At 34.8% G+C, this 22,299-nt stretch overlaps 1 protein-coding gene across 4 annotated transcripts in view; it reads left to right on the top strand.

Moving 5' to 3' along the window:
* The first annotated feature begins 2,157 nt into the window (after positions 1 to 2,157).
* The window catches only part of LOC140627314 (uncharacterized), a 290,030-nt gene continuing 269,888 nt past the window's right edge, over positions 2,158 to 22,299 (top strand). For all 4 annotated transcript variants that reach the window (XR_012026135.1, XM_072815491.1, XM_072815489.1 and 1 more), the window contains exons 1-3: positions 2,158 to 2,275; positions 2,727 to 2,832; positions 5,495 to 5,637. Coding sequence is in view for 3 of the 4 variants with exons in the window: in XM_072815491.1 (XP_072671592.1) it covers positions 5,559 to 5,637 (79 nt within the window). In the remaining variant the exon portion in view is untranslated. The remainder of the gene's footprint in view (positions 2,276 to 2,726; positions 2,833 to 5,494; positions 5,638 to 22,299) is intronic.

Raw genomic sequence — 22,299 nt, 5'->3', positions numbered from 1 at the left:
CACTGAGTACTACTGCAAGTCCACTTTTAAACTGGCATTATCTAAATCCATAGAACATCAAAATGGGAGGTACTTGAAGTAATCTCGTTGTGTAAGACTGCTAGAGACCCTAATTCTAGCCTTTCCCTACCCCCAAATCTGAGCCTCAGTTTTATGGTCTATAAAGTCACATTAAGAAAAGAAAAGGGGGGATCCCTGGGTGGCGCAGCGGTTTGGCGCCTGCCTTTGGCCCAGGGCGTGATCCCGGAGACCCGGGATCGAGTCCCACATCGGGCTCCCGGTGCATGGAGCCTGCTTCTCCCTCTGCCTGTGTCTCTGCCTCCCTCTCTCTCTCTATGTAACTATCATAAATTAAAAAAAAGGGAGTCTGGCTGGCTCAGTCAATAGAGCATGCCACTCGATCTCAGGTTTGTAGTTGCGTGAAAGGATTACTTAAAAATATAAAATCTTAAAAAAAAAATGGATTTCTCATGAACACCAGAGAGGGGCTTGTCTTCACTTCAGCTCAGCATTCCACCAAATGTCTCTCTTATTGAGAAATCTGTGACCACTTGTTGCCTCTAGGATAGTTTTCTTCTTTCCTTGAATTCATATTCACTCGGATTGTGTGTGTGTGTGTGTGTGTGTGTGTGTTTAATCTTCTCATGAGAATCTTTACAGCACGACCTCAGGCATTTGGGCAGTATCACAAGAAAAACAAACTTTCAACAGCCATTATGGGCGGTAAGAGCGAAGACCAGCTCCCCACCAACCGGCCCCCTCCCCTGTGTGGTGTAGAGCAAGAGCTACGTCACCATCAACCCACGGAAACGCGCGGGTGCTGGAACTAGCGGTGACCTGCGTGCGCAGCGCGGGGCAGCTGGGAGCTATCCTAACCAGACTCAACCGTCGGATTGGTAGCTGAGGGGATCCTGTCCCTGTGGCGTCAGGCCGGACAGGGTAGGGAAAGAGGCAAGTAGAAAGACTGCTTACTGTAGCCTTCGCATGGGGCTGTAGAGGAAGGTGGTTACTTTTCTGAGGAGCATCCCTTTGAAAGCCCTAAATGGCGTCGCTGTCTGACATGAATGCGGGTACTTCTGGATAGGAAGAGGCCTAAAAGGACTGCCTGGGCAGAGGGGCAGGGAGAGTGTGAGGGTTACCACGTGGCCTCTGGATCCTCCAGACTCAGTTAATAAGCCCACCTTGGCCTTGAATCTCACCTCCAAGCCCCACATTGCGAATGGAGGTCCTGATAGACTAGTTTCAGACATTTGGGTGAGAACAGCGCTGGGAAACTATTCTATGAAAAATAAGGGGAAAAGGGTGTGCGGGACCGTTAGACTGGCCAACTGACAACTCATTGGGATTCAGTGGTAGACTGGATGATGCTCCCTGAGGTAAAAGTCTTCAGAGACTCCTTCACAGGAACAGCCTGGGTCAGAGCTAGGACAAAAATAGGGGGTAGGTGCGAGAGTTCAGAAGAGGCTGACTTCAGTTCAAACATGAGGGAAAATTCCCACAGAGTTTTAACTGTTGACAGGCCTCATCAATCTCTGTGCCATTTCTATGGCAGTTAATTCCAACCGTCGAATTCCAACGTTTTGGTTAGTTATCATCTCTGTTTTTTAAATCACCTGAGTCAGTGATTCTCTCCTTATAGTAATAATATAGTAATTCATCTCAGCATTATTTTATATTATTCTCTTATGGAAAAAGAAATCCACCATGCTCGGAAAGGCCGATGACTTAATTTAGAATTTGTTTGTTTTAAATCCTAACACTTTATTGTCTAGGATATGGATAATAGGACTTCTGTGGTTGTGTGTGTGTAATACATTAGGCTTAATTAAAATGCTAACAATTAGGGACTATTTAACGTCTAGTTTATCACCCTACATAGGAGATAGAACTGACCCAAGCCTTTCAACATAAAGGAATGTAATTTAATTTTTTAAAAATCTAGTGAATATTCATAATAGACACTGAAATCTCGAGGAGGGAGATTTTTCAATATCATATATCATTAATTTTTATTTTTTTCTTGGTGTTTGTTTTGGCAGTTTTATTTTCCTCCTTTCTAATTTATGGGGGGAGGGGACTCTATTAAAGCTGAGTGGAACACCTTGGTGAATATTTTGCATAAATAGCTATATGAATAAATAGCTATATTTGTCTATTAGGAGGAGAAAATGAGCAAAGTTCTTCTGAACTGAGATTAAAGGAAGAAAACAACAGAAACTGGAAAGAACAAAGAAACGCTGAAAGGAAGAAAACGTCATTTAGATACATTCAATAAGTATGTAAATGTTCATAGAAAAAAGAAAAGACTTGGGAAACCACTGCATACCCCTTTCCTTGAAATCAGAGGACTTTAAGTGATGTTGCACAATTATATAAAACACAATCACATCTTTAAATCAATGAAATCTCCTGTGCCTGGCACATAGTAAGCACATTATTGTTGAATGTGCTTGAGTGAAATGAGATTTATATCTATTTATTTTAACATTCTCTGCTGAATGTGAGAACTTCACTATATTTTTTTTTACATTTTTATTTATTTATGATAGAGAGAGAAAGAGACACAGGCAGAGGGAGAAGCAGGCTCCATGTATCGGGAGCCCGACATGGGATTCGATCCCAGGTCTCCAGGGCCTGGGCCAAAGGCAGGCGCCAAACCGCTGCGCCACCCAGGGATCCCACTTCACTATATATTTGTCTTACCTTATATATTTTTATTTTTTCAGAGTGACTGAAACCTATTGGAGATTCATTTCACCACTGGAGGCTACCCAAATCTCCTTTCCTTTGCTGCCCCCACTCTGTACAGTCTCTTCTACCTTCATACCTCAGGTGAAGGGGAAATCAGAGAAGGACCAGGGACTTGCTGGTATTGGTAAACCCATTGTCACTTTCATTGTGCATTTTTTTAAAAGATTTTATTTATTTATTCATGAGAATATACAGAGAGGAGAGAGAGGCAGAGACACAGGCAGAGGGAGAAGCAGACTTCACGCAGCGAACCTGACGTGGGACTGGATCCCTGGTCTCCAGAATCAGGCCCTGGGCTGAAGGCGGCACTAAACCACTGAGCCACCTGGGCTGCCCTCATTGTGCATTTATTTTTTATTTTTTTATTTTTAAATTTTATTGAAGTTCGATTTGCCAACATATAGTATAACACTCAGTGCTCATTCTATCAAGTGCCCTCCTCAGTGCCTGTCACCCAGTTACCCCATCCCCCCAACACACCTCCCCTTCCACTACCCTTTGTTCATTTCCCAGAGTTAGGAGTCTCTCATGTTTTGTCACCCTCTCTAATTTTTCCCACTCATTTCCCCTCCTTTCCCTTGTGCATTTTAAGCCTACAGATAACCTGATAGTAAGCATTAAGATTCTTTCAGCTCTTCCTATTCCCCTAGCAGCCCTCATTTTCAGTCTAAGATTGTCTACCATGTATGTAACCCTCTGCTTGATTAGAGGTTTTAGAATTGTGTTGTGCAGTATGGTAATCACATGTGAATTGTGATCACATTCAAATGTGAATCACATTCAATCAATTAAAATTAAATGAAATTAGGAATTGTGTTCTCAAGTCTCACTAGCCACATTTTTCATGCTTAATAGCTGTATGTGGTCAGTAGCTACTATATTAAATAGTGCAGATGTATAATATTCCAATATTGCAGAAAGTTCTGTTGGACAGTGCTGCTCTAGAAAGCACTCCCTTGTCATTTCTGCTGTTTAAAAGATACTCAGATTCAAACCCAGTTTTCTTGCAGGGCAAGATAAACACAAATATGCTGTAGTAGTTCAACAAGTGGCTCTGAAATGCAGAGCCTGAGTTCATTGGCTGAGTGAAGAAATAAAATATGGCAGCACCACTCATCTGATTTCGTCATACATATTTATACTGGGAAAGTGCTACCCGTGTTTAAGTTTTTTTTCAGGCATGGATTTAGCTATAATTATAGACTATTAGTTTAACGTGAACATCAATGATTTACATTTGTAAAGCATTTCTAGATACAAGGTCATAAAATTTGGTTTAAAGATGGTAAACAGGGACGCCTGTGTGGCTCAGCGGTTGAGCACCTGCCTTTGGTTCAGGGTGTGATCCTGGAGTCCCGAGATCGAATTCCACTTCAGGCTTCCTGCATGGAGCCTGCTTCTCTCTCTGTCTATGTCTCTGCCTCTCTCTGTGTGTCTCTCATGAATAAATAATAAAATCATTAAAAAAAGATGGTAAATGGAAGGGATAAACAGTTGATTCTGACAGTATTATCACAATTAGACAACACTACTTTTTAAATTGTCATTACTGTGTCCTTTGTATCTTGGTTTCAAGAGCTGAGTAATACAGATAGGAAAACTGCAAGCTGCAACAAATTGGAGTTTTAAAACTACCAGAACTAATAATGATTCACATTTCCATAATGAATGTTTTACTTAAAAAAAAGATTTATTTGTTTTAGAGAGAGAGATAGAGGAGAGAGAGAGAGCTGGGGGGAGGGGTATAGAGAGAGGCAGAATCTCAAGTAGACTCCCTACTGAGCATGGAGCCCTGCACTGGGCTCTATCCCAGGACACTGAGATCATGACCTGAGCTGAAACCAAGAATCTGATGCTTAGTTGATTGCACCACCCAGGTGCCCCTGTTTTATATTTTTAAAAAGGGTTCTCCTTCCCATTTTTTTTTCTTTTCATTGATCTCACAAGACATTCCTGATGTCGGTAGGGAAGATATCATTATCGTTTTTCTCTCAAGGTTCTTTTTTGTCTAGTCTTTGGCTTGACTCAGATGGCACCTTCTGCATGAAGCTGTCTCTTTTCCTTGCAGTTAAGCATAAACTCCTTAGCACTTTTTCTGTAGAGTACTTGTCTCAAGCTAATTAACAATGCTGTTCATGTGCTTTTGATCCTTCTTAATAGATTCACAATTATTTTTGGACAGAAGTTGTGTCAGATATATACAGATATATTTGCCTTTTAAATTTTATCTTACTGAGGTAAAACTTACATAACAAAATTAACCATTTTAAAGTCTGCAATTGAGAGGTATTTAATATATTCACTATGTTGTACAACCATCACTTTTATTTGTTCCAAAACATTTTCATTAACCCAAAAGGGAGCCCTGTACCCATTAAACGGTCACTCTTCCTATCTGCCTCCAGCTCCTGGCAATGACTAATCTTTCTATGTCTATGGATTTACCTATGATGAATTTTCAACTAAATGGAATCAGACAGTATGCAACCTTATATGTCTGGCTTCTTTTGCCTAGCATAATGTTTTCAGTGTTCATCCACATTGTACCATATCAGTACTTCATTAAGATTTATATTTGAGTTTTTGTGTTTTACTAAAGACATGTATAATACATACTAGTTAACTAATTAATGGTGGGCTCTTTATCTCAAACTCCCACACCTGACAGCATATGTTAATATAATATAGTCTGTATGAATAGATGATACCTGAACCTGATTAAGTTTTGTTATTCCATTCTTAGCTTATTGGATAATATAAGCCTTAAACATTAAATGCCAGAGGATTTTCCCCATCCATTCTGAGACATGGCACAATCATTTCATCTTCTTCCACAACATCCTACTGTGACATCCTCTCCTATTGAAGTTCATGTGTGGATAGAAGGTAAGATGTTTTGAAATCTCTTAGCTCTGCACATCACATTTCATCTCTTACAGGCTCAGCTGACCAGAATTCACAGAATATTAGTGCATAAAAACATTATTTTGCAGTCTTTTACAGAGGATGCTTCAATATTAAAGATTTAAACCTGAAATTTGTAACTTTAAGGTCATAACATTGTGTTTTAATAAACACATTCCAAGAATAATTTCCTTGTTTTGATTAATGTTTTTGTATGAATATTAGAATTAATATATTATTTTAAATTAACATATTAATGTGTGATTTTGTTCTTAATCGACATAATATGCAAATATTGGAAGCAATCAAATACTCTAAAATAATGACATTAAATAAACAGTAAAATGCGCTAACAGATATGATTTACATTGGAAGAAGCCATTGCTGACTGAAGAGAATGGATTGTGTAAAGGAATTTATGCAATGAAAGGATGAGTTAAATGTAATTAAGTTAAATAATTTTATTATTAATTATAATTTATTATCTTTGGTATATAGTTTACCTTTGAGCAAGTGCTATTCCTGCCTCGATCACTTGGTGTTTACATGAATATGTACTAAAAATAATATGCCCAGTGATTTAAGAGAGAGGAAGGATCCAAAGATCTTTATTATCTGCTGTCTTTATTAGCATCATACCAAGGAGATGTTTAAGACAGATTGGCAGGGCTTACCATTTTTTAGTTACAGAAACTATTCTAGTGATGATTAATTACTATGACACTTTGCTCTATTGCAGAGTTTTCCTTATGTAAAACTGGTTTAATATATTCTGTTGTGTTAAGCATAGTGGATTAGGTATTACAAAGATGAAAATAATATATTATCATTACAGAATTATAGTATCTTTTTGAAATTTTAGTTCCTCATCCATAAAATTCCATTCAGTAAGATTTCCCTCCCAATAAATCAAGTTCATACAGTTATCTAGCACAATGTGTTTATTATAAAAATAATTTCAATTATGTCAATAAAATTATTTTAATGCAGAGGAATTTCAAATGAAGAATAAACCCCAAGTTTTCTTGGTTCACACTTTAATCCTAACTTTTATAATTTTTAACATCAGAAAACAAACATTTTAACATCACCCTCATCACTAATTTAGGGAATAAAATATTGGTTCCCGCTTTTGGAAAGAAATTCCAAGTTTTCTCAGCTACATTGCTATTTATTTTCTGAATAATTCCTTTTAAAGTTGAGACCTTGGGCATCCCCGGTGGCTTGGCGGTTTAGCGCCGCCTTCAGCCCGGGGCGTGATCCTGCAGACCCGTTATCGAGTCCCATGTCAGGCTCCCTGCATGGAGCCTCTCTCTCTTTCTCTTCTCTCTCTCTCTCTCTCTGTGTGTGTGTGTGTGTGTGTGTGCCTCTCTCTCTTTCTCTTCTCTCTCTCTCTCTCTCTCTGTGTGTGTGTGTGTGTGTCTAATAAATAAATAAAATCTTAAAAAAATAAGGTTTAGACCTTGCATTTGCAAACTACTGATAAGATACCAATGCAAGAAGAAATGTCTTCTTCCCCGTGTGCTTCCGTAATATTTTCTTTACATTCCAAAGCACTTTGTACTTGTCATTGTATTTGTGTGTATTTATCTTTTTCCTATTAAATTGCAAATAGTTTGAAAACAAAATGTAATATTCTACTTATCTTTGTATCTCTGACAACGCTCAGCACAATACCTTGCAAAGACTAGGTGCTTAGCAAATATTTTTGTTATTATTGACCAAATAATGTTAGTATTTCATTCTCAATTTTTCCTATAAAATCGGCCTAATGCCCAGAAACTTTCAGGTTGCCATTCTTAGTTAACTTTTGTTTGGTGATATTGGCATATTCTTATAACAGTAATTGTAAAAGAAAGTAATTTCAAACAAAGAGGCTATAAATTATAGGCACCAGACCTCAATACTTTATTGGTATCCAGCTTGGATTCCGTTGTTGATTAGTGGTAAGTTACATTATTAAAAAGGTAAATGGTTGGGGCACCTGGGTGGCTCAGATGGTTAAGCATCTGCCTTCAGCTCAGGTCATGATCTCCAGGTCCTGGGATCAAGCCCCACATCAGGCTCCCAGCTCAGTGGAGAGTCTGCTTCTCCCTCTCACTCTGTGTTTCCCCCTGCTTGTGCTCTCTCTCTCTCAAATGAATAAATAAAAAATCTTAAAAAAAGAAAAAGGTAAATGGTTTCCATTATATGAACAGAAAACCAAAGATAGTTATAATAATTTGACTTACTGAAGATCTTTTAACACAGTTAATTTAGAGGGGAAAACCTAGAACAGGATAGATAGCACCATTAAAACTGAAAATGCAAAAAAACAAAAACAAAACCTGAGAATGCCAGAGGATTTTTCAAGGAACTGTTATTATAGCATATACAAGATATTACCATGTGTAAACAGGTTACTTTAGGAGTATTACTCATTTAGCATTATCTATTGAAGTTTGGGTGCAGTTTGAGACTTAAAATAGACTTTAGAGGAATAAACTGGTATTGAGACTGCCAGTGTTTAGTAAAATCATTATTTAGTCTTTCATTTTATATGTGTTTATTTGTTTGAGCCATGTAGATGGATCATGACCTCAAGTTGCATTTCTAGTCTAGTTCAGATGTTGTGCTTTCCAAAACTCTCAGGTTGTCCTCAGAATTAACAAAGATTCCCATAGAAACTCCATTTGGTGTGGATTTAATTGTAGAATCACTTAGCATAATACACCTTAGCTCCATCAACATTGTTGCAAATGGTAGGATTTCATTCTTTTGGATGCCTGGGTAATATTCCATGTGACTGACATGGAATTTTTTATTTATTTATTTATTTATTTATTTTTTAAATTTATTTTTATTGGGACGCCTGGGTGACTCAGCAGTTGAGCATCTGCCTTTGGCTCAGATGTGATCCCGGTCCACGGATCGAGTCCTGCATCGGGCTCCCCGTGAGGAGCCTGCTTCTCCCTCTGCCTGTGTCTCTGTGTCTCATGAATAAATAAATAAAATCTTTTTAAAAATTAAAAAAATAAAATAAAATTTATTTTATTGAGGTATAATCACACTTCTTAGTATGTATGTATCCATGTATTAAAATTCCAATATAGTTAACAGTGTTATATTAGTTTCAGGTGTACAATATAGCGATCCAACAATTCCAAACATCACCTGTTGCTCATCATGACAAATGCCTTCCTTAATCCCCATCACCTATTTAATGCATCGCCCCACCCACCTCCCCTCTGGTAACCATCAATTTGTTCTCTATAGTTAAGGGTCTCTTTCTTGGTTTGCCTCTCTCTCTCTCTTTTCTTTTTTCTTTTGCTCTTTTGTTTATTAAATTCCATATGTGAGTGAAGTCATATGGTATTTGTCTTTCTCTAGCTGACTTATTTTACTTAGCATTATACTCTCTAGCTCCATCTGTGTTGTTGCAAATGGCAAGATTCCATTCTTTTTTATGGCTGAATAATATATATCTCACTTTTTTATCCATTCATCAGTCTAGGAACATTTGGGCTGTTTTCACAATTTGGTTATTATTGATAATGCTGCTATAAACATCTGGGTGCATATATCCCTTTGAATTGATGTTTTTATATTTTTTGAGTAAATATCCAGTAATGCAATTACTTGATCTTCGGGTAGTTCTATTTTTAACATTTTGAGTAACCTCCATACTGTTTTCCAGAGTGGCTGCAGTAGTTTGCATTCCCACGAACAGGGCAAGAGGGCTCCTTTTTCTCTACATCCTTGCCGACACTTGCTGTTTCTTGTGTTGTTGATTTTAGCCTTTCTGACTGATATCTCATTGTAATTTTGATTTGTATTTCCCTTGTGATGAGTGATGTTGAGCATCCTCCAGTGTGTCTGTTAGCAACATTTTTATAGATATATCTCCTGAGGCAAGATAAATAAAAGCAAAAACAAAGTATTGGGACTACATCAAAATAAAATCTTGTGTACAGTGAAGGAAACAATCAACACAACTAAAAGGAAACCTACTGAATGGGAGAAGATATTTGAGAGGGAAATCATTCTGCTATAGTGACTATGCAATACTGAAATCATTCTGGAAGAGACTTGTGAATGAGCAGAAGGACTTTTTTAAATTACAAATAATTAAGAATAGTAGGTATCAAAAAGTCAGGAAAGAGACCAAGTAACTGTTATAGCCTATTCCTTGAAATAATAAAAATACATAGACAGATAGATAGATTTTGGAAAAGGTTGGGTACAAATCACCAGTTATGAAATATGATGCATTAACAAAAGAGAAAGTTTTTATTTGTGAATAAGAATCTTTCAAATGCTTCCTAAATTATATTTTACAGATTACTGGCTGTGCTGTCTTTATCTCATGTCAAGGCTAATATTGAGTAATAGGATAGTTATAGACACTTCTGGCAAAAAAAAAAGAAAGAAAGAAAGAACGATGCCACCCTTCCCGGTCTCTATCCTTATTCACGTTCTGGGGATGGAGATTTGGTCCTGATAATTAAGACCAGGTTGGGATGATTACAACTACTATTTATAGATTGCCTGTACCAAATTTACCATAGTAGGTTATTTACATTCAAATAGTAAGTTGGGCACTTGGGGAGATGCTTTAGCTTTCAGAGCTTCAGATGCTATTACTGGATATACTGATGTAATTGTTTTGCTTAACAGTCTGTTATAGATGCCAGCAACCTATTGCGTTGCATAGACGATTTCTTAAACATTTAAGTGTCACAAGTCCTAATCCTTTTGAAAATTTGATGAAAACTATAGACTTTCTCCTTCGGAAAATATATATGTACATATGTAAATACATATATATATTATATGTATATACATATATATATTCTATTTTGTATATCATGACAGTCAGATGGTTTATACACCAGTATTCCAGACCAAAGAACTTCTTAACTAGGTAATAAATCATTAATGTGTGATGAGCATATCTTTCTCCCCTTTTGTCTTCAATCTTTCCCCACACATAAAAATATATTGCTCAGATTTAAAGCACCTAAGCAGTTTATCCTAAGTGAGAAGTCATAGTTGTATAGTATACATAAAGAAAAAAAAAGCATGGAGATATAAAGACTAGGAACACATTCTTGCCATGAAGAATAGTAATTTTCCCTGTTGATTGTCAGAGTTAGCAGGTAGTTAAGCACCAACTTTTTAGACATATATCTGCAATATTTTGACAGTATTAGCATCCACCACAGTTTGAAATAATTTGTATAAGTGTTCTTCTTGTTTCCATCAATTTCTTTTTGTCTGCTTATAGACCTTTTGCTTTTGTTTTGAATGGTTGATGGAAAGTGACTATATTTACAGAAATTCCTAAGTATCTTTTTTATAGTTTTCTTCCAAAGCAGATGTTCTTAGCTTTCTCAAAGATTGCAGTTCTTCACCAAAAAAGCATAGCATTATAAAGCTTCTGTGATTTTTTTCAATCTCCACCATGCCTCCAACAAACTTGAGCTGACAAAACAAGGTGATCTTTATTTTTAGTAATGGCCTATGGGTAAGAGGACTGAGAATATCTGAATATCCAGTATATAAAGTGAATAGTGAATCTCTATTTAAAAGAATTCTACTTATTTGTGGAACCCAATCTTCCTCCTCAATCATAATAGAAACTAGAGGTCTGAGTTGTTTTTTAAAAAGTATATTTTGTATTTTAGGGCAGTTTTAGGTTCATAGCAAAGTAGAGCGAAAAAAGAGTTTTCATATATTCCCTGTTCCCCTACAATCAACATTCCAATCCATGGTGATGCCTTTGTTACAATTGATCAACCTACAATTGACACACAATTAACACCCAAAGCCAATAATTTACATTAGGGTTCATTCTTGGTATTGTACATACTAGGAGTTTTGTCATATGTATGACATGTACCTACCATTGTAGTATCATATGAAATAGTTTTATTGCCCCCCAAATTCTCTATGCTGTTTATTCATTCCTCCTTTCACCTGAAGGAAAGGAAAACTTCTTCTTCTACCCTTCCAGGTCTTCCCTCTGAACTAAGAATTAAATTTACATGAGACAGGTTAACAGGAGTAAAACAAAAACAAAACAGAAAGTTTTGTTACATGTGCAAGGAGACCTGATATTGAAATTGAAAACTAAAGAAATGACCAAGGCAGGCAGTTTTTAGACTCTTCAGACAAAAAGACAATAAACTTGTGAGGAATTGACAGGATAAAGAAAACAGATATTTGGGAGCTTTAATTAGCAAGGAATTCTGAGTATGTGGGCTGTGATACTAGATTAGTTAAAAACTATGAATGCTTGTTACTATATCTTTCTCAGTTTTAAATTTCCTATTTCTAAAAAAAAAATCCTATCTCTGACGATAAGACTGTTTCTACTTCTTAGTACAGGGAGGGTACTTTTCTTTTTTTAAAGATTTTATTTATTTATTCAGGAGAGACACACAGAGAGAGGCATAGACAGGCAGATGGAGAAACAGGCTCTCTGCAGAGTCTGATGTGGGACTTGATCCCAGGACTCCTGGATCACGCCCTGAGCGGAAGGCAGATATTCAACCACTGAGGCACCCAGGCGTCCCTGGGAGGGTACTTTTCATATGAAAGATTTATTTCCTGTGTTGGGGAAATAGGAGAATCTTTGTGTCCTTGCACTGCCTATTTCTTAAGTAACTTTTGTTTAAGATAATCAATATGTCAAAGTGGCATTTTTAGGTGGCTTGCCCTTGGCCCCTACACAACCTAACAACTGATAATCACTTAGCTTTTTACTGTCTCCATAGATTTGCCTTTTCCAAATGTCATGTAGTTGGAATTATACAGTATGTAGCTTTTCAAATTGGCTTCTTTCACTTAGTTATATGCTTCTAAAATTGTTCCCTGCCTTCTCATGGTTTTATAGCTCATTTCTTTTTACTGCTGAATAATAATTCATTGTTTGGATGTCCCACAGTTTATTTATCCATTCATCTCCTAAAGGATATATTGGATGCTTCCAAGTTTTAGCAATTGGGAATAAAGCTGCTATAAACATTTGGGTGCAGGTTTTTGTGTGGACATGTTCTAAACTCCTTTGAGTAAATACCAAGGAATGTGATCTGGATCTTATGGTAAAATATGTTTAATTTTGTGAGAAACGGCCAAACTGTCTTCCAAAGTGGCTGTGTCATTTTGCATTCTAACCAGCAATGCTGAGAGCTCTTGTTGCTTCATATCCTGACAACATTTGTTGTTTTCTTTAAGTTTTATTTAAATTCCAGTTTGTTAATATGCAGTGTAATATTAGTTTCAGGTGGACAACTTAGTGATTCAACACTTAGAAATACCCAATGCTCATCAAAGGTGTGTTACTTAAATCCCATCACTTATATAACCCATCCACCCACGCACTTCCCCTCTGATAACCATCAGTTTGTTCTCTGTAGTTAAGGGTCTGTTTTTTGGTTTGCCACTCTTTTTTTCCTTTACTCATTGGTTTTGTTTCTTAAATTCCACATATAAGTGAAATCATATGGTATTTGTTATTTATCTAAGTGACTTATTAACTTAGTATAATACTACTCTCTAGTTTCACCCATGTTGTTAAAACAGGCAAGAGTTCATTCCTTTTTATGGATAAGTAATATTCCATCGTGCATATATACTACATCTTCTTTATCCTTTCATCAGTTGATGGACATTTGGGCTGTTTCCATAATTTGGCTATTGTAGATAACACTGCTATAAACACTGGGGCACATATATCCCTATAAATTAGTATTTTTGTATTCTTTGGGTAAACACTTAGTAGTGCAATTAATGGATGGTAGGATGGTTCTATTTTTTATGTTTTGAGGAACTTCCATGCTATTTTCCACTTTTTTACACCATACACAAGAATATATTCAAAATGGATTAAAGACCCTAATATGAGACAGGAAACCATTAAAATCCAAGAGAATAACATAGGCAGTAACCTCTTTGACGTTGGCTGTAACAACCTCCCTGAGGCAAGGGAAACAAAAAAATAAACCATTGGGACTTCATCAAAATCAAAACCTTCTGCACAGCAAAGGAAACAGTTAACAAAACTAAAAGGCACCCTATAGAATAGGAGAAGATATTTGCAAATGATCTATCTAAGAAAGGGTTAGTATCCAAAATATGTAAAGCACTTATAAAACTGAACACCCTAAAAGCAAACAATCCAATTAAAAATAGGCAGAAGACATGAATAATTTTTACAAAGAAGACATTTAGATACCTAACAGGCACATGAAAAAAATGCTCAACATCATACATTTGTTATCAGTGGTTTGGATTTGGACCATTCTGATAAGTGTGTAATGGTATCTCAGTGGAGTTTTAGTTTACAATTCCCTAATGGTTTTGAAAAGACTATTCTTTCTATCATGATTACTGCAGTTTTATATCAAATCTTGAAGTCAGGTAGTATCAGTCTGCCAACTTTGTTCCCCTTTAATATTGTGTTGGCTATTCTGGGTCTTTTATCATTCCATAAACACTTTAGAATCAATTTGTTGATATCCACAAAATAACTTGCTGAAATTTTAGTTGGGATTATATCATATATATATATATATATATATATATATATATATAATGTATATTTATATATATTTATATATTATATTTATATATTATATAAATACAAATATATATTATATATTCATAATATATATTATATTATTGTAATATATATAAATATATTGTATATATTTGTAATATATACAAATAATATATATTTGTATATTATTTTATATATATTATATATATATTTATCAATTGGGAAGAACTGACATCTTGACAGTATTAAATCTTCCTATTTCTAAATATGGAATATCTCTGCATTTATTTAGTTCTTTGATTTTGTTGATCAGAATTTTGTAGTTTTCCTCAAAATAGATCTTTAAAAAAATTTTGTTAGACTTATACCTAAGTATTTAATTTATTGAAGAGCTAATATAAATGGTAGTGTGTTTTATTTTTTTAAAGATTTTATTGTTTATTAGAGAGAGAGAACGAGTTGCAGGGGAGGGGCAAAGGGAGAAGGGAAGCAGATTTCCTGCTGGGTGGGGAGCCCAAAATGGGGCTCAATCCCAGGACCCTAGGATCATGACATGATCCAAAGGTAGATGCTTAACTGACTGAGCCACTCAGGCACCCTGGTATTGTGTTTTTATTTTTTTTTATTTATTTATTTTTTTGGTATTGTGTTTTTAATGCCAAATTCCATTTGTTCATTGTTGGTATATAGGAAAGTAATTGACTTTTGTATATTAACCTTGTATCCTTCAACCTTGCTATAATTTTTTCTTAGTTTCAGGAGTTTTCTTTTACAGATTTTGTTATAACTATTTCATTTTTTGGAGTTCTTAGTATAAATGATGTTGTATTTTAAATTTCAGATTCCACTTGTTCATTTCTGATAGATAGGAAAGTGGTTGACCTTTGTATATTAACTTTGTATCCTCCAAACTTGTTGAAATCACTTATTACCAGGTTTCTTTTCTCAATTCCTTTGGATTTTTTATATAATCATGTCATCTGTGAACAAAGAGATTTATTTCTTCCCAATTGGTATACTTTTTATTTCCCCTTTTTCTCTTACTGCATTATCTAGGACTTCTAGCTTGATGTTGAAAAGGAGTGTTAGGAAGGGACATCCTTGCCATCTTCCTGATTTTAGGGGAAAAGCTTCACGTTTCTCAGTATTAAGTAAGGTGTTAGCTATAAGGACTTTTTGTGGGTTTTTTTTTTATAGATTTTCTTTATCAAGTTGAGGAAGTTCCTTTTTATTCATAGTTTGCTGGGAGTTTCACTATGAATTGGTTTTGGATTTTGTCTAATGTTTTTTCATCTTTCGATAAAATAGTATAATTTTTTTCTTTAGACAGTTGATATGACGGATACATTCACTGATTTTCAAATCTTGTACCACCAGCCTTGCATACCTGGGATGAATTCCCTTGAGTGTGGTATAAATTATTTTTTATATATTGTTAGCTTCCATTGGTTAATATTTTGTTGAAGATTTTTGCATCTATGTTCATGAGAGATAACTGGTTTGTAGTTTTCTTTTGATCCTCTGTCTGGCTTTGATATTAAGTAATTCTGGCCTCATAGAATGAGTAGGAAGTATTTTTACATTCTGGAAGAGATTGTAGAGAAATCGTGTAATTTTTTTTGCAAAATACTTGGCAGTATTCACCATTGAACCCATTTGGAACTGATGCTTTCTGTTTGGGAAATTGATTAATTATTAATTCAATTTCTTTAATAACGTAAATCTTGTTCATCTTATTGCATGAGTATCCTTTTAATGGTAGTAGGATCTGTAATGATATTCCCTCCTTCATTTTTGAAATGAGTAATTTGAGGATTTTTTTAGTTAGTTTCTATGAAGCTTGCAAATTTTATTGATCTTTTCAAAGAACCAAGCTTTGGTTTTTGTTGATTTTCTTGATTTCTTATTTTTAAATCATAATTTCCTCTCTATTTTTTTAATTCATTATTTTCTGCTTACCTTGGATTTAACTTTTACTTTTTTTCCTAGTTTCCTAACATGGAAATTTAGATTATTTATTTTAGATATTTATTTTTAATGTATGCATTCAATGTTCTAAATTTTTCTCAAAGCACTGCTTTCACTGTATCTCACAAATATATATAAGTTGTATTTCCACTTTCAAGATAATTTTTAAATGTCTCTGGAGATTTCTTCTTTCACCCACATGTTATTTAGAAGTAGGCTGTTTAATCTCCATTTTTTAAATTTCCTAGATATCTTTCTGCCTGTTATTGATTCCTAATTTAACTCCACTATTGCCTAACAGTAGATGCTGTATGACTTTTATTCTTTTTTTTTTTTTGACTTTTATTCTTTTAAATGTGCTAAGGCATAGTCGATGATCCTGAAAGTGGTCTATATTGATAAAAGAATGTGTATTCTGCTATATTTGGATAAAACAGTCTATAAATATCAATTATATCCAGTTTATTGATGGTGCTGTTAATTTATCTATGTCCTCACTGATTTTACAAATGCTCGAACTGTCCATTTCAGATAATGGTATTGTTAAAGGCTCAAAATATACTATTGGATTTATCTATTTATTCTTGAATTTATGTCGTTTTTTTGCCAATGTATTTTGATGCTGTGATGTTAGGCATATAAGCATTAAAGATTGTTATGCCCTCTTGGAAGTCTGACCTCTTTATCATTATGTGATTCCTTGCTTTGATTCTGCTCTGTCTGAAATTTATATAGCTACTCCAGTTTTCTTTTGATTACTGGAAATATAGTATATCTCTCTCCGTCCCTTTTCTTTATTCTATATGTGCCTGTATATTTAAAGTGCATTTCTTGTAGATAACATAATGTTGGATCTTGTTTTTTTTTTATTCACTCTAACAATTTTTTAATTGGTGTATTTAGACCATTGAAATGTACAGTTTTTATTGGTATAGTTTGATTAATATCTACTATATTTGTTACTGTTTTCTATTCATTACCCTTGTTTTCAAATTTTTATCGTCTGTTATGTTTCTGCCTTTGTAATGTAATTTATTTTATTTTTTATTGAAAACAAAAATTAATTTCTTTTGCTTGTGGAGGTTGAGAATCAGGACAAGAAATGAGAAATCAGGATCACAGTGACAGCAGATTTTGTGTTTAGCAAGAACTTCCCGGTTCAAAAACAGTGCCTTCTTACTTGTGTCCTCACATGGTGGGAAGGGTGAGGGAGCTCCCTGGGGTCTCTTTTGTAAGGACCCAGATTCCATTCATGAGCGCTCCACCCTCATGACCTAATCATCTCTCAAAAGTTCTCCACTTCCTATTACCAACATATTGGGGATTAGATTTTCAGCATATAAAGTTTGGGGGACACAAATCTTGCGACCATATTATATGGTAAAATGTACAAAACATAAAATTTTAACCACTTTCAAGTATACAGTTAGTTCAGCAGCATTAAGCACATTCACATTGTTGTGCTATCATCCCTACTATCCATCTCCAGAATTCTTTTCCCCTTGCAAAACTGAAACTCTGTACCCATTATAAAATAGATTCTCATTCCCCTTCTTCCCCCATCCCTGGCAGCCACTACTGTGTCCCTTGTCTCTATGAGTCTCACTATTTTAGGTATTCATTTAGGTGGAATCACATAAATGTCTTTCTGTGACTTTATTTGGTATGGTATCCTCAGGGCCCATGCGTGTTGCATGTGTCAGAATTTTCCTCCTTTTTAAGGCTGAAATAATATGCCATTTTGTGAACATACCACATTTTGTTTATCCATTCATTTGTCAGTGGATATGAGTGATGCTTCCACCTTTAGTCTGTTTTGTGTTTTCAACTGAGCATTTATATGATTTCATTTTCTCTTTTCTTAGCCTATCAATTATAAATTTTTATAGTTGCTTTAAGATTTGCAATATATACTTACATTTAATCCAAGTGCAATTTCAAATGATGTTATACTACTTTACTGGCAATTGCAAGTATCTTATAATAATAAAATATTCCTAATTCCTCCATCCTATCACTTGTATTATTGCTGTTGTTCATTTTACTTCTACATAAGATCTACATGTTATGTATATATTTGCTATTATTCTGAGCACACTGTTATCTGTTAGATCAATTCCAAATAAGTAAAACAAAAGTTTATATTTTACCTTCATCTTGTCCTTTTCTAATACTTTCCCTTCCTTTATATAGATCTAAGTTTATGACCTCTATCATTTTCTTTCTCCCTGTAGAGCTTCTCTTAACATTTTAAAAAGATTTATTTATTTATTCATGAGGGACACAAAGAGAGATGCAAAGATATAGGCAGAGGGAGAAGCAGGCTCCATGCAGGAAGCCCAGTCATGCTCTGATGGAAGGCAGATGCCTAACCGCTGAACCGCCCAGGTGTCCCTTCTCTTAACATTTCTAACAAGGAATGTCTACTTGTAACAACAAATTCCCTCAATATTTGCTTGTCTGAAAGTCTTTATTTCTCCTTCACTTTTGAAGGATAATTTCACAGAACAAAGAATTCTAGGTTCATGGGATTTTTTTTCTCAAGACTTTGAATATTTTACCATACTGACTTCTTACCTACATGTTTTCTGAGTAGAAGTTGGGTATAATTCTTACCTTTGCTTCTGTATAGGTAAACTTATTTTCATCTGACTTCTTTCAATATTTTTTCCCTTTAATATATTTTGTGCAGTTTGAATATGATGTCTAGATGCAGGTGTTTTTTGTTTTTGGCATTTATCCTGATTGATCTAAGATTTCTAAATCTATGGTTTGATATCTGACATTAATATTTGGAAATTCGCAGTCATTAATGCTTAAAATATTTTATCTGTCCCTTTCTGTCTTTCTTCTTCTTCTGGTAATCTCATTATGAAAATATTTACCTTTATGGTTGTCCCACAGTCCTTGGATATTCTGTTCCATTTTTTCAGTCTTTTACCTCTTTGCTTTTCAGTTTTGGAAATTTCTATTAACATATACTCAAAGTCAGACATATATTTCAGAGCTGTGTTCAGCCTACTTATGAGCCCATCAGAGACATTCTTTTTCTGATACACTTTTTTTGATCTCTGACCTTTCGTTTTGATTGTTAGAATTTCCATTCCAATACTTACATTACCCATCTGTTACTGTATGTTGCCTACTTTTTTAATTAATCAAATATTCCTGCCATATCTGAATTTGGTTTTGATATTCTGTGTCTCTGAACATGTGTTTTTTTTTTGCCTTTTAGCATGCCTTATAATATTTTCTTGAAAGCTGTATATAATGTACTAGGTAAAGAGAACTCTGGTAAATAAGCCTTTAGTGATGTGATGGTAAATTTTGGTGGGAGTGTAAGCATTTTTTATTCCTATGATTGGTCCTTAAATAAGGCCTGTAATCCTGTGATCCTCCACTGTAACTTTCAGAAGTACTTCTACGATTTTCTCCCCACACTTGGTGGGATAAAATGTCTAGTGGGGGCTGGAATTTTTATTTTCCTACTCCCACATGGATGGTAGAACAGGTTAGAGTATTTTCTTCCTCTAAATAGGTTAGACTATGATATAAGAAAAATGGGTAAGGCTCTTGTAAAATAGTTTTTTTTGAGATCAGGACTTCTAAGAGCTGAAAGCTCTGGTGCATTTAAAAATAGTTCTTTTTGCCTCTCACTGCTGGAAGCATAAGGGGATTTTTCTTCAGTAACCACTGTAAGAACTTGGTAGGGCTCTTGTTGGTAAAACTCACAAAAGTGTGAAGTCTCCATATAACTAGACCCCACATCCAGAGTTTTTAACTCCCAGACTTATCCACACTGTATCTGCAGCAATTTGTCAATTCTAGTTTAGATTCTTCTACCCTGATATTGGTTTCTAAGGTTTTTGCTCATAATAAAAGTTATACTCTTGGTAAATTGTGATCTTAGTTATCTGCCTGTTGGTCTTTCCAATTTTCAGCACAGAAATTTGCCCTGTGACCTTGCTACTACAGTGTATCTAGAAAGAGTTGTTCACTTTTCAGTTTGTTCAGGTTTTTACTTGTTAGGATAGAGCAATGGCTTCTAAACTTCTTGCATTCCAGACTGGAAATTGGAAGTCCTCTTGGGTTTGTGTTTTCGCACTTTATTTATTTAATTACATACTTATTTATTAAGTTTATTTTTTAAACTAAGATTAATGCCCTATATGGGGCTTGAACTCACAACCCTGAGATTAGCAGTCATATGCTTTAGAGACTAAGCCAGCCAGGTGCCCCTGAATTTTTACATTTTAGTGAAACAATAAGATGCAGAGCTTGTCTGATATAATTTTAGACATTCAAATAGCTTCCATGCCAAATCTGAACAAAATAATGTACAATTTACTTTGAGATCTTGATATCTTGTGGTCACATTCTTTTTATTCTTGTACTTGAATGAATTAATTGTATATAGTCTGAAATGCAGGACCAGATTTTTTTCAAATGTCTTTAGGTATTGGTGGATTACACTTGCTCTTATTCTGTGATAAGAACAACATCTAGCAGTAAATCCTAGAATTTTTAAAAAATATATTCTAAATTTATCACATGTTTTTGGGGAGTTGAGTTGTTTTTATGACTCTGATTTGCTTCTGCTTTATTACACTGAACATAATAATATTGGTTCATATTTATAAAATTGAAGAGTGATAAAAATCCACATGTCCAAATTACAAATACTATCTCTGAGAAGAATATTAAAATATGATTTTCAGTGAGGTATTCAGAAATGTTTACAGCTGAAATGAATGGCCTGCATATCAAGCTATAAAGAGAAAAAAAAACAGCTTCAGTACATGAAAGAACCTCTTTCAGCAGAGAGGACATATATTCCCCCTTAATAAGAGAAAAGATACACCAAAAATCAGGAAGTATTCAGTTTGCATTGATTTCACTTAGAATAATTATAGATTTAGTTTATGGATTTAATTAATGTATAATTCACGGACTTCAGGCAGACTGCAGGGAAGGTGGAAGGAGAACCAAGAAGTGGAGAGGAAAAGCTGCTGGCATCATTTGAACTCTTTAGCATTCACATCACATAGCCCCCTGCAAAGCCTTTGGATCTTTTGCTTTTCATAATATCACTACCTGCTTTGAGACTGCTTGACACTAACTGAATTTCTCCAATTTCTTAAACTGGTAACAGTTTAAGAAATTCTTAAACTCTTCTCTAGGAAATAGAAATATTTAATATATTTAATACTAATAATATTCATAATTAATAAAATATTTAATATTTTAAAGTTTTTTTTTAAAATTCCAGTTAATACATGGTGTAATATTAGATTCAGGTATACAATATAGTGATTCAATACTTTCATACAACACCCAGGGTTAATCATGCCAAGTGCACTCTTTGATCCCCATCAACTATGTTTCCCATCACACCCACTCATCTCCCCTTCGGTAATCATCGATTTGTTCTCTATAGTTAAGAACCTGTTTCTTAGTTTGCCTCTCCATCTCTTTTTCCTCTTTGTCCATTTGTTTTGTTTCTTAAATTCAACATATGAGTGAAATCATATGGTATTTGTCTTTCCTGACTGACTTACTTTGCTTAGCATGATCCTCTTGAGATTTATTCATCTCCTTGCAAATGGCAAGATTTTATTCTTTTTTATGGCTGAGTAATATGCTATTGTAGATAATGCTGCTAAAACATTGAGGTGCATCTATCCCCTTGAATTAGTATCTTTGTATTCTTTGGGTAAATACCTAGTAGTGCAATTGTTGGATGGTAGGGTAGTTCTATTTTTAACTTTTTGAGGAAACTCCATACTGTTTTCCAGAGTGGCTGTGCTGATTTGCATTCCCACCAAGAGTACAAAAGGGATCCCTTTCTGCACATCCTCACTAACCCCTGCTGTTTCTTATGTTGTTGATTTTATCTATTCTGACAGGTGTGAGGTGATATTACATTGCAGTTTTGATTTGTATTTCCCTCATGATGAGCGATGTAGAACATCTTTTCATGTGTCTACTGGCCATCTGAGTGTCTTCTTCAGAAAAATTTATTCATGCCTTCTGCCCATTTTTTAATTGGATTGTTCCTTTTTGGGGTGTTGAGATTTTTAAGTTCTTTATATATTTTGGATATTAACCCTATCTCAGGTCATTGGCAAATATCT

This window comes from Canis lupus, chromosome X, assembly GCF_048164855.1.
Source record: "Canis lupus baileyi chromosome X, mCanLup2.hap1, whole genome shotgun sequence".
In the NCBI taxonomy this organism is placed as follows: Eukaryota; Metazoa; Chordata; class Mammalia; order Carnivora; family Canidae; genus Canis; species Canis lupus.
The sequence above is the reverse complement of the archived record's forward strand: the minus strand, read 5'-3'. Positions and strand labels throughout refer to the sequence as shown.